Source organism: Manacus vitellinus, unplaced genomic scaffold, assembly GCF_001715985.3.
Source record: "Manacus vitellinus isolate BGI_N305 unplaced genomic scaffold, ASM171598v3 scaffold_11_pilon, whole genome shotgun sequence".
NCBI classification, from domain to species: Eukaryota; Metazoa; Chordata; class Aves; order Passeriformes; family Pipridae; genus Manacus; species Manacus vitellinus.
The window spans coordinates 10,915,301-10,928,095 of NW_021938895.1; the positions used below are offsets into that span (position 1 = coordinate 10,915,301).

Here is a 12,795-nt window from a genome sequence, read left to right on the forward strand (position 1 = left end):
TGCAACCTTCTGGAGTCTCCCACTCTCCCCTAAAGCTATCAGTTTTCCTGACAACTTCATGAGAAGTTTGATAACTAATCTATTGTTTGACTATTTAGCATTGAGCTATATTGTTTTACTGACGCCAGTCAGTCCTTTTTGCCATAGGACTGATCTACAGTAGGATCAACAGCACAACAGCTCAGCCTCTGACAATTGTACATGTTCCACTATTAGGCACATCAGAGAAGATAATCAGGATGCAAATCAGAACTACTACTGATTTTTCAGAGTAAGTTATGCCTAATTTATAGCAGAATGAGATAGTATTAGGTCCTCAATACTAAATGACTTCATCTAACATGTATTGAATCAGAGTAAACAGTGTGTCACACACCCACATATATATATATATATATATATATATATATATATTACAACATCCTAGAATGTAAATACATTTTCGCTTTGGCAATCAGATGATGGTAATTTTATGAAAAACAAAGGAGGCTTTTGTTAAACAGATGACCCATGAATCTGGAGCTAAAGAATATAAATTAATCCATAAAACAAAACATGGTCCAGAAAGCGTGAAGTCCAGAGCTGTGAACACTGGGGTGCTCTAGAACACATAAATACCATCACTGATCAGCAGGCACACTGGTGCCTTCTTGCCACCTGCTGGTGACAAGAATAATCTAACTCTCAAGTGGTCACTAATTAGAATGCTTTTTTGCACTATGATGTTTTTGTGAGAAAATTCAGCTGAAACTGAACATTTTATTTGTTTTTTTTTAATGTATTTCTCATAATCTCTTTAGATAAAAGCAGTTCAACTGCTTCCAAGGGTTGCTGCTGCAAGTCAAGTTCTAGCCATATTAGTTGATACTCCACTGAGTATTTATTAACCACAGGCAGGACAGGAGAGGTATCACAGATAGTATGTCTAAAAGATAAAAGCCATGCTCCTTATAGTAGTTTTTATTTTTGCTAAAAGACTTGCACTTCAGCTCATGACCATAACTCTCACCAGCAAAGTCTCTCCACCTACCCATCTAACAAAGTTTCCCAGTATGTGCCATTCTGCAATTTACCTTTAGTTGTTCCACAAAGTGCTTCCCTATTGTGATTCCAGAATTAGGATTTCCCAAGATTATTTCAAAATTATCTTCAAGGGCTAGTCTTTCCCTTACATTATGCAGACGTTCATATGCCACTGCAGCCAGTGGAGTACATGGAATTCTCAACACCACCATGAGCCCATGGCCACTAGGACATTGTCTTGAAGAGTTTATTAGATTTTGGGTGATTTCCAGAGTTTCAACTGAAGTGTAATTCTTCATCTGAGAAAGACCACACACTGCCATCATAGCTGCAGAATAGTGTTGGATGAGAACAAAAGTCCTTATCACTGCACTGTGTAATCTGGGGAACCTGAAATAAATGGTGAGTGAAATAGTGAAGTATTAAAGGGTGAAGTGAAAAAGCTATTTTTTACAAAATATAGTTAACTCAGGACTTTTTCCCACCTACTGTATCTACTACAACACATAATATCATCAAACTGTAGTTGGATAGTCTTTGCAAGGCATCATTTCACAATCAGAACTGATGTTGTCTCTCTATTTTTCTTAGTAAAGATTTACTAAGCAAGTAGTCCAGTAAGGTTACATCCCTTTAAGTTATCAAGACCCTACTGCTGTTACAAAATTTATCACAGAATATTAGCTAAGGCACTCAGTAATATCATCAATCAAAACTATATTCTCTTATCAATGAGAATAGTATTCTTCGTTGTGTGTCATTCTTAAGGGGAAGAAGGGAGGTGGGGTGCTTCTCTTGTCTTCTTACTGAAGCCCTGAACCAACTTACTCTTATGTTCAAGAGGACTGGACATGTAGGCAGCATCCAATGAGCGCTCCCAATTTCCCAAGCCCAGGTACGCCCTGTCTCAATCCCCAATCCACAGAAAGGAGAGCTGTGGATATGTAATAGCTTCCAGTGCTTTGGTTTGCACAGAAATGAAACCCAGGTGCTCAGTAAAAAGAGTGACTGTTGCTTGCTCAGAAAAGCACCTGAGCTCCAAAACACCCTGTAGCAAGCCCCAGCTCCATGTCAAGTGTGGGTGTGCTCAGTCTCCCAGTTAGCAGTACAGATTCACAAGATTTTACTTGTCCTGTCTCATTCTTCTTACAGATCCCCAAGTGTTCCTTCACAGCTGGATGCAGGCACATAATGTATCACTACTGTTTTGCAGTGATTATAGACCTGCTCCACAGGGACCAAGGAAAACTGATGATGTATTTTTCAAGCTCTGAGGATGCTCTGAAGTTTCTATTTCTGATTTAAGTCTACCTACCACAGTGATGTATCTAACTTTTCTTTGTGGTCCAAATGCAGGATATACAAATTGTATACATGAAAATCAGCTAGGGTCAGCAAGTGATAACATTAGACAAAAGTAATAACACATCTGAAATTACATGATGATGCAATGTTAGATTATTATAATATAAAAGTAGCTAGTGGTCAGAACCAGAACACGCTGGAAATTGGACTAAGCAGTGTGTGTGTTCACAGTAAGAGGCAGCCTAGACCGATAATACTGCAGGCCAAATATATACAAAAAAGATGGAAGGGGAAAATAAGAACAGATGAAATGCCCTTGCATATGCAGCTGATGTGTAGGATAGTGAGATACAAAAAAAGAACCAGGCTTCTAGCTAGTAACTCAAGTCACTAGAAGGTACTTCCTAAATTTCCAGTGTCAAACAAAGGAGGGCACCATACCTCTTTCCCAAAGCCATGACCATTGCTTCAAAAGAGCTGTCATACCGAAGCAGTGGAATGCTATGTCCAGAGAGGGTGGACTCAATGAATTCTGACAGTCCAAAGTATTTCTTGTTTTCATGGTACAAATCTACACCCTAAAGCAAAGGAAGTAACAAAACTATAAGGGTAAAGTCTATTATTAATTTACAACTGATTAACCATTGGTATATGATACATTTGCAATCACATTATCTAATAAGCATCAATGTGCTTGCAACAAACGTGGGTAGAGCCCTTCCCAAATCTTCATTCGCAAAGCCCAGCCATGATGATCTAATAAGCATACATCTACTCAGACATGTTAAAACAAAAAGAGAAAGAATTCATTTTTTTAATAGAATGAAAGTTTGGCCCAATTTTCCCGTTTCTTTCTTTCTCTCTCCTCACATATACATACATAGACAGAACAGCTATGCATGGAATAAATATGCACATATATGAAGAAAATGCATGAATGTACATATATTCATGCAGTAATGCACTAGAGGCAGAATTTCAGACATTTCAATGACTTTTAGCAGAGCTACTAAAGTTTATAGAAGATATAAAAGAATACAGGTGGAAAAAAGCTAGAAGTTACAGGATAAGCAAAGGGAAAATAAACTTGCCACAGACTGAGCAAGAAAAAGATGCCATGCAAACTTCATTCTTGTTTACAGAAATCATGGGGACTTCTCTGTTTTTTCAAGTATGTAAATGGAAAACAACTTATGAAAAGCTCACAAAAGCACCCAAAGCATCCATCTTACATTGCTGTACGAAGAAGGCCAGTGGATCTCATTGTAAGGGCTGATGTGAGTATGTTGTGTCTGCAGCGCGTAGGGGAAGGAAGTCACGTGGAGGGTCACAATATTTGGCGCCTCTTTCACCTCCCTGCAGTTCAACAGTCTATCAACAAGTCCTGTCGACAGCTCTGTTTGAGGATAAAGACTATGCATAGCACTGCAAAAAAGAAACCCAAAACTCTCCAAAGTGATCAGCACAAGGGAACATTTGTGTCAGAGGAATAGCTCAAACCTGGATGTGAAATCAAAGTTAAACACATACAAGGAACTTAGGACTGTATTCTTTTACCCTGAAATTGTTGCACGGAAGGATAGGAAAAGAAGTGTAAATTATTTCACTGTGACTAAAAATTTCTGTGAGTCTGATGAGCTCTCTAGCTGGCTAATTACCAGGACCTTCCAGCTACCAGAATGCGAGACATAAAGGATGAAAGGAAGCTGATGTGCCAGTTACCGATAGACATACAGCCTTGTGTCAGATTTTGGCCATTTCCTTTGGTCAGATTCTTACTGCTGCCCTTAATAAAATATGATTCTAACCTACAAAAATCAGGATAGAAAAGAACAAATGGTAAATCAGTATGATAGAAAAACAGAGGAGAATTACCTGTGATAGGGCTATTATGAAAGGGAAGAACAGTTATTCTTAGAGCAAATCCCAGTAGCATGGAACACCGACAGTCAATTTTTTGTGTGAGAACCATTCCTTGCTCCTGTGCAAAATTTCAGTCCAAATTCACACTATTTAACTTTGGGATTTACCTGCAGTGACCAAGTTACAAGCCCAGTCACTACAACCTCCTCCTCTTAACAGTAGAGAGAGATAAATAACTCCAGAAATTGGTTGTGTCCACCTGGGACCTAAGTCAGCCCTCAGGGATGCCCATGTCTCTGCTGGACTATATGGACAATCCCAGGAAGCTCTACTCCTGTTTTAGGCACTCCTTGAACCGATTTCAGTTAGGTGGCATGAATTCTGCTGGGCAGCATATTCACTTAAATATTTGTCTCATATATATATATATATCTTTATTAGATACAAAACAGAGTTAAGCAGTAGTACAGGTACTTCCCTACCACTCAAGGATGTTATATGAATAAATGTCTTAAAGGCTGGGACAACTGTAAAAGGCCTTGTAAGTTCAAGATACAGAGGAGTTGAACAGGAAACTCTCAGATACAAAAATAAAGTTCTGTTGAAAATCATCATTCCTAACCAGTGTAAAAGAAAAGACAAGACCTTGTTGCTTAATTCACAAGTAAGATTCCATAATTTTTGGTTTCAGAAACACTACCATGATCCCATAGTTGGAAAATATTGGTGTTTCTGGAATTTGGAATGTTCTCCAACCTCCCCATGCACCTCAGAAACAAGACAGCAAAAACAGCCCCACTTCTCAGCAGGCAGATTGTTGAGAAGCTAAGGAAACAGAGCTCTGTGAGGTAAGCAATGAGTTGTGCAAGTGAGCTGTTGGGTAACTTGGTAAACATTGGAAAGAAACCTCCCTGCTTCCCTGAGAAGAGTACATAACATCACTATGTATCCAGAGAAGCTTTCAATTCTTAAAAATCAGCAATTCTGGAGAGAAAAAACACTGTACTGGAAAATTACTAATCAGTTAAAAAAAAAAACAGGCAGCAGTATTGGCTCACTAGTTGTCTATTCACTGGGTCAGGGGTTTGCATGTTTTACAGCCCACAGGACACTGACAGAGCTCTGTGTACTTTCACAGGAAGCTTTCCTCTGAACAAATGACAACCAGTCAAAAAAACAATAGCTGTGGCTGAAAGTAGATAAGAATGGTGAGCAAGAAAAGCTGAAATGTTCCACTGAGGCACAATATAATAAGCAGGGTATGAATAAGTCATGAAGGACCTTAAAAGAAAGCATGTTTATTCAACGCATGGGAAGACAGAGTTAGCAGAAAGATGCAAACAAATAGGAAGGAAGGGATAAATCTGAAAGCTAATATTGAGAGGTAATGCAGACAATGCTAATTTCTCTAAAAACAAGTTACAGTTTTCTTACCTCATTAGATCCCAGTGTGCATGATCATGGATTAGGACAAACAGCGTATGAGGATTCTGCATAGAGTTTTGTAAGAAGACTTTGAATTTAATTTGGGCTTCTGCATCTAGTTTCAAAACATACTGCTCCACTCTCTGCTTTGTAAGATGTTCCTTTTCTAATCCAAGTTCTAATAAAATACCTAGAGAAATGGAACAAATGTCAATATCTCCAGATACACATAAATCTAAGAATGTCCTGTAAATCCAAAATAAAGCTAACTAATAAGCACCTGAGTGCCAGAGATGAAACAAAGTCTGCTGATAAGTCACTTCAGATGGTGGAACACAAATCAAGAAATCGATTTTCTCAAAGGAACCCAAATCAAGATTTTGAGTGCTGGAGTCAGCAATTGAGCAAATATGAGACAGCAACTTCTGAGCCACTGCTAGCTGGAATGGACGAATTTGATGTCGTTCAACCTCATAACCTGGAAAAAGGCAAAATTCTGTTTAGATATATGCTCAAAGTCTAATCTAATGCAAAATGATAAGAGTCTGGCAAAGAATGACTGATCTACTCTTTACAGTATTTTGCTTATTAACAGGAGTTCATTTACGAAAATCCATACAGAATATGCAAAGAAATCTCTCTGCAATTGGGCTTTTTGGTCCTATAAGTCTCTTTAATGCCTGAGAAGTAAAAGTGAATTTCTAAAATATCATTCTTCTACAACAGAAGCATGACTTAAAGCTTCAAAAGCTGTAATACCCAGAGGAATGAAGCAGAATATTCATCAGTGTAAATCTGAATATTCCAACATGAGTTGCTGTTTGCCTCAGGAAACTTCCTAAGACTCTGCCCAGATGGATCTAACTGTGCACCTAGAGATTTGGATTCCAGTACCCTACTCAGTTATCTCTTTAGAAAATCCTCCTTACTTACTTGTACACACAGCTGTTCCAGTTCCATTCACTGCTGTTGGTTTATTCACCGAAAGTGATGAAGAGATGTGCCCTTGGTTTTCCTGATAAAATTTCTCCAGCAAAAGATCAATGTCACCCTCTATCAGATTGAAGGGATAGTGGAATTGACATCCATGTTAATAAGAGTTGCAATTCATACTGATTTGGTTTTGTAGATCTTAAAGACCTTTATATATGTTAGCTAGTTATCCTGCCCTTGGCTTACTGGCTGTTTTATACAGGAACCCTCTTGTTATTTTCCATTGCATCAGTTTTTACAGTATATCACTAATTAAACGCAAAATAGGCCAGGGAGTGACAGACCAGCCCTGAGACCACTGGCTAGGGCATTTAGGAAGGGTGACAGAAAACTAGCCTCAAGGTCCTCATGCAAACCAGCAACAACAAAGACACGAAACCAGCTTAGTTTATGCTCAGACCACAGATCTATACTGCTTACTAACGAGGATTACAAGAAACTTCAGGAAAAATCTGATAAACATTTTTAAATCTTTAAACTTTTGAGAGGCAGAAAGAAAAATAATTTCCTATAAAGCTGAAAGACAAATATGAGTTTTGTAGCTACGCACAATGCTGAAGCATACAAGATATGTTTTACTGAACTATTGTGTATCTGCAAACATGTCCTATTCTATTGAGCAGGGACCCTGCTTACAGATGAAAGCCACACAGACAGTACAATATGCCTGACCTGAGCATTAGTATATTCTCAGCAGCTGAAAAGATGTTTGGACATGTCTGCACTGAGCTCAGAAAGGCAGGGTATGCCCCACGAAGTGCAATCCAGTGGATATAGGTGGCAACTATTTTTAGGATCCTCATTTACTTGTTCTGCTCAAACAGTAGCAAAAGTGATTTTAAGAACCATACTTTGAAGACACTAAGAGCAAAAACACTAATATCACTACGAGACAATTCAAGGAAAATGAGATTTTCTTAAGTGACCACTCAAAATACCATGACACAATAAGAAGGGTTCTTGTGATCTATTTACCAATGTGATGCGAATGGTAAAGGGGACATGACACCCCATTAACACTGACAAATATTATGCATTTGCTCCAGTTTAATTTTCCACTTGGCTGGATCTACCCCCACAAAATCCTGCTTGTAGTAATCCTCAATATACTCAGTTAAAAAATGATCCAGTAACCCTGGCTCTTTGCAATTTCCTTCTCTGTCCCATGCAACATGTCAAGTTCACAGTATGGTAAGTTGAATGGGCAAATCCTACCTTTGATAAAATACCTCTGTTCTATATCATGACCTAAATTCTGTGCTTAGGTAAAAAAAAGACATACATTCATATGGCTATGGACTTGCATAATATAAGGACGGATTTGCATAGCTAAGAATAATATGCTCAGCTATTTGCTGGCCTATTTTTATGAAACCAAGGAATTTTAGAAACTGACACTTTTAAGAGGAATTTCAATTCAAATGTACTTTCACAACTTTGTCCTGCATTTTTCATACATTTCTAATAATGTCTTGCTTCTGGAAAGGAAATGAGCACAGCTATTTTCTCTGACTTAAAAGTTCCAGGGACTGGGTAACATGCCTCTTTATGACCTGTTAGGTACCTGGGCAGAGTGTGCTAAAGAAGGACCCCAGAGTTTCCACCTTCCCTGTGACCAGCTGATAGTTAACTTCTTTTTGGTAGTCTGAGGGACTGAGCATGCTCTCAGACAGAACTCTTGCTTGATACTTTCCTAAAAGATAAAAAAAGAGTAATTTTGAAAACACTTCAAACTAAAGTTAAAAATGTTCTAAGTCACAAGAAAAGTACTACCTAACTAAATGAATACCACACACACAAAAATGGCAGAGATGAGTCTTTTCCTTCTCCAGTACATTTATGCACCAGACACTTGTAAAATACATTCATGCTTTAAAATTCTTTGTGTTTAAAATTCTTTCCCAATTTAGGAAATATTTTTTTATATACTATATAAGAAGACCATATAATATTCAAAGGAATCGTCAATTATCTTACACTCATAACAAATCTCCAAATGGCTATTCAGATAATTTATTTACTTTTTAAGCATAGTCATCAACAGGTTGTTGAAGGGAATGGCACTGAAAGACCATCTTTCAGAAACTAAGAAAAGGTTTGGTCCCCTGTTTGCAGTAATATCCCAGTTGCACAGAGCAGGAGAGCGTTACGCACTATGTGTGCTGTAACTCACTGTTACTTGTTTGTAGCCATGTTGGCTGAGAAGCCTTGGTGAGAAAATAGGCAACACAGGTAAAATGTGGTTTACTGGGGAGAGACCCAACTGTGCAGTGTCAGCTTGGGTTCATCAAAGCCCATTATTTGTTGGTCAAAGCTCTGCTTTGTGAGGCAACTTACTGGAACTCCAACCAAACCCCTCATAGCACTGAATTACTCTGATTTGCCTGGAGATACACCTTTGGGATATTACCTGTTATCACAATGCAGGAGTCAATGGCTCGATTTCTACTGGCACATATGATCACTACATAGTTCGTCTTTATCAATTTTCCTTCAATGAGTAGCTTAAACATTTCTGAAAGCCCTTCTGCCAGCGAGTAGCTGCACTCAATGATATGGACACTGTCATTACAGGAGCTGGCTGCCAGGCCTGCCAGCCAGGGAAGCTGGGCTGAAGTCACTGCGGTGATCTGGCTGGGCACTTGGGGAAAGGCCTGCGGAACAGCCTGCTGGTACTGACGGATCTCAGACAGGTGTGACTCCCGCCATGAACGCATGAATATTTGTTCCAAATCCTCAATCAAAGGGACCTGGTCTGCAGCTAAAAAAAAAATTAGAAGGAAAATATCATGAAACAATTAAACAAAACTGTTGAGTTTGATGCCTACTGATTTTTGGATTTTTAGCTTTCTGTAGATTTTAGAAGTAGCTGTATTATATCCCTTACCCTTAGCACAGTAGTTTACACATTTACCCTACACTGTTACCCCATTCCATATCAGTCCCTCAAAATTCTGTTAGCTTTTCTAGACTTCCCTCAAGGTAGGCCTTCATTCTGTTTAAGAACATCTGCACCCTGGCCTGGACAACAAGATATCACACAGGCACAGCGACCTTCAAGCCCAGAACTTTGGGAGAAACTCCAAGTACTGGACGTGCTGTGATGAAGATGGGAAAGAAGATGGTGCCAGAGCCCCCTGCCTCAGTTTCCAGAGGGGTGTGCCAGGGGAGGAACCAGGGGCGGATAAATCTGGGATTGGTTAGGATAATACCTTAAATTGTGGAACCCCGTGGACACGAGATGCGTCGTGTGTATTCCTGTGGGCCCGAGGCCTGAAATTAAAGGACCTGCCCTCTTTATCTTATCTTATACACTAAGCTGGCTCAGTCCTGTTTTCTGTGGTCTCTTAAGGCAACAAGTTAAAAAAAAGTATGTGTTTTGAATATGTTATTTTTTAAAGATGACCGTGTTTCAGATTTATGCACGCATGACTCTATTGCCTCTAATTGATGCAAACAAAATTTTTCATTTTGAAATGCCTTTGTGATACTCAGGTAAAGCTTCCCTAACTGGAACCTGTAATTAGAGTATCAGTAATTAGAAATATTTATGAGGTTGAGTGCTGCCTGTCTCAGCATAATACTACTTCTAAACCACAGACTATATGCAAAAGCAATGAATTACAGCTCTTTTCCTTTATTTTTCATAGCTGAGATTCCATATTAGAGCATAAAATAAACTTTGTAAGATTATAATTCAATCTGTCTGGTTTTCAAGACCTAATTTTTTGTTTTGTTTCTTAACCATGAATTCAATAGTTTTCTATCACATGACAAAGACCCATATTTAATATTGTCCTGCCCTAACATTCTCTTTCTCATTTCCCAGCATGTAATATATTCATTGCAGTTTATCTGGATATAAAACAATCTTACCTAGTTGAACAAGGTAGTAGACAGTCAGTAAGAGCTGCATTTCCTCAGAAATAGGCTGTATTGTGGAGGCACCATATTGTTCATATGCTCTAGATAAAGACTGTGAATTTCTGTAACAGGTGTACAACAAAGGACTCACTATCACATCATTAATGTTCCCACAAAGATATGGGAAGTTTCCATGACCTACAAAATAAATTTATGCACACATCACATTAATTTCGTAATTTCTCATGTATGCATTAAATATAAAAACATTTAAAGTAAACCTCTTAAAACTGACAGCTTTAGAAGCACTTAGGAGTGCGACATGTTGTTACATCTCTTACAAAACAGATTTAGGACCTTGTAGGGTTGGAGTTTTTACCTTTGAAAATAACTGGCTTTGCTTTACAGATTTTCAGCAAATTGTCAGGAACTGACACCGGTTCTCCTGAGCCCACCATTGGAGAGGAGGCTGGTCCCACCAAAGCAGAATGTGATAAAGATGACAGGCTTCCTCCATCTAAGATTTTAGACATATTATTACTGGAGTCAGGTCTAGTAATGATTTCCTCAAAGAAAAATTGTTCAGCATAATCTCGAAGCCACATTTGCTATGAGTATTAACTGCTTTTTATTACACATTTCGCAAGCTGTTACTATAACCCATACTATCATGATAACTGTCTTGGAGGACTAATTATGTTATTGCAACCTTGAACATCCCACGTGCATAAAGAGTTTGAAATGCTTATAAACAAATAGTTCCAGATATGAATGCAAGAACAGAGAGACTTATGTGATATCACTGCACATATAGTTATGACTTGTGAGTTAGTTTCACTGGTTCTAAACAGGTTTTATTGTTATAGCAAGAAAGAAAAAAATAAGATTCAACATTTATTCAATTATAACTTCATTATGGTAATTTTAATTTAAACAATATTAAAGAAAACCTATGGGAGAAACTGGGTTTATTTCACTGCATGTCACTCTTGTCTGTATGTAGCCTATAAAATCCAAGTGTCCAGAATGCTATGACAAATAATTGAAACAATGGATAGTACCCTGACTTATGATGCTAATTTTAATATTCCAGAGGTGTTTTGCTGTCTAAAAACAGACATCTGTTGGGATTTGTCAATGGCTTGATGACTGGATCCTAAGAAAAGTTAAGCTCAGAGCCTCAAAAAGAAATCAATGCAAATGAAGCACCCAGGTGAGCATGGAGGAATCAAACACCTTTCAAACCTCTAATATGAATCTGCACATGACTTTAAAATAAGGTCTCTTTCCCACCATTATTTTCTGAACAATCAAACAAACAAAATCATTACCTTGGGTACAGCTTACCATTTTTAATTCTGTTTGGAGCCTGTGGATTGAGCTGCGAGTTCCAAGTTTCAGTAGATGATGGAGATTCTGGCGACCAACCTTTATGGCGTTTTTTTGGAGGCCCTGAATTTGTTAATGTGCCTGAATAAGAATAATGTTTCAGAGAAATATTAGAATAAAATGTATTCAGCTTGTGCATGGTAACTCAATGTATTTTGATAGACTGTGTGCATCGAGTATGGTGGAAGACAGGGTCAACTCCATGAATATAATAATTTTTTGTGGTTTTTATTTTATTTTGCTGTGTTCTTCTTAAATTTCTGGAAACTTTCTGGTGCAGAGAACTCTTAATTATCTAGGTAGATTTCACTTATTTTATAGCAATACTTACTCTCTACTAAGAATGACATAGTAACGAGACATACTAAGAATACTCACAAGTATTAATATTTTGAAGTCAACAGTGTGGGTATTTTGTTCCTTTTATTTCTGAACACGACACAGTGTTTCATGTAACATTGCAAAATAAAATTCTCAAGGGTTTCAGAGTAATAGTAATAAAGATAGGAGTTCTTTTCAACCATTTTCCCATATACAGGATTTTTGCCACTTCTTGCTGGTTCCCATTTTTGGTTTTATGTTACTCCATATTAATTCCTATCCAACTACTTCTACACCTTCCTCCTACCATATATAGCTTTAATATCTTTGTAAAAGCATATCTTTCTCACAGTTTTTCTAGGAGCTCTCAACGACTAATTTCTTTAATTTTCTTTCATTAATTTCTTGAGTCTTCTTGTGCTCTCCTGCAAAATCCTGAGATGATGAGCTTCCACTAACATCAAGTATTTCTAATTATTGAGAGTCAACGGTCCTCCTGGAATTACTCAGGAACTTGCAGGATTGAGTTATTTCTGTTTCTGGTCATGACTACAAAGAAGTCGTAACACTGTTTCACACTGGCAGGGCTGTAAAACCCGGCAGAATGGTTTG

General features: G+C 38.0%; 1 protein-coding gene across 2 annotated transcripts in view; it reads right to left on the bottom strand.

The window, feature by feature from the left end:
- Positions 1-12,795, bottom strand: part of GREB1 (growth regulating estrogen receptor binding 1) — a 91,595-nt gene that overhangs the window by 26,643 nt on the left and 52,157 nt on the right. For both annotated transcript variants that reach the window (XM_029965831.1, XM_018088829.2), the window contains exons 9-19: positions 11,821-11,943; positions 10,853-10,990; positions 10,486-10,671; positions 9,020-9,370; positions 8,174-8,302; positions 6,550-6,669; positions 5,897-6,094; positions 5,626-5,806; positions 3,561-3,753; positions 2,770-2,906; positions 1,074-1,413 (exon numbers count right to left, since the gene is read on the bottom strand). In XM_029965831.1, coding sequence (XP_029821691.1) covers positions 1,074-1,413; positions 2,770-2,906; positions 3,561-3,753; positions 5,626-5,806; positions 5,897-6,094; positions 6,550-6,669; positions 8,174-8,302; positions 9,020-9,370; positions 10,486-10,671; positions 10,853-10,990; positions 11,821-11,943 — 2,096 coding nt within the window. The remainder of the gene's footprint in view (positions 1-1,073; positions 1,414-2,769; positions 2,907-3,560; positions 3,754-5,625; positions 5,807-5,896; positions 6,095-6,549; positions 6,670-8,173; positions 8,303-9,019; positions 9,371-10,485; positions 10,672-10,852; positions 10,991-11,820; positions 11,944-12,795) is intronic.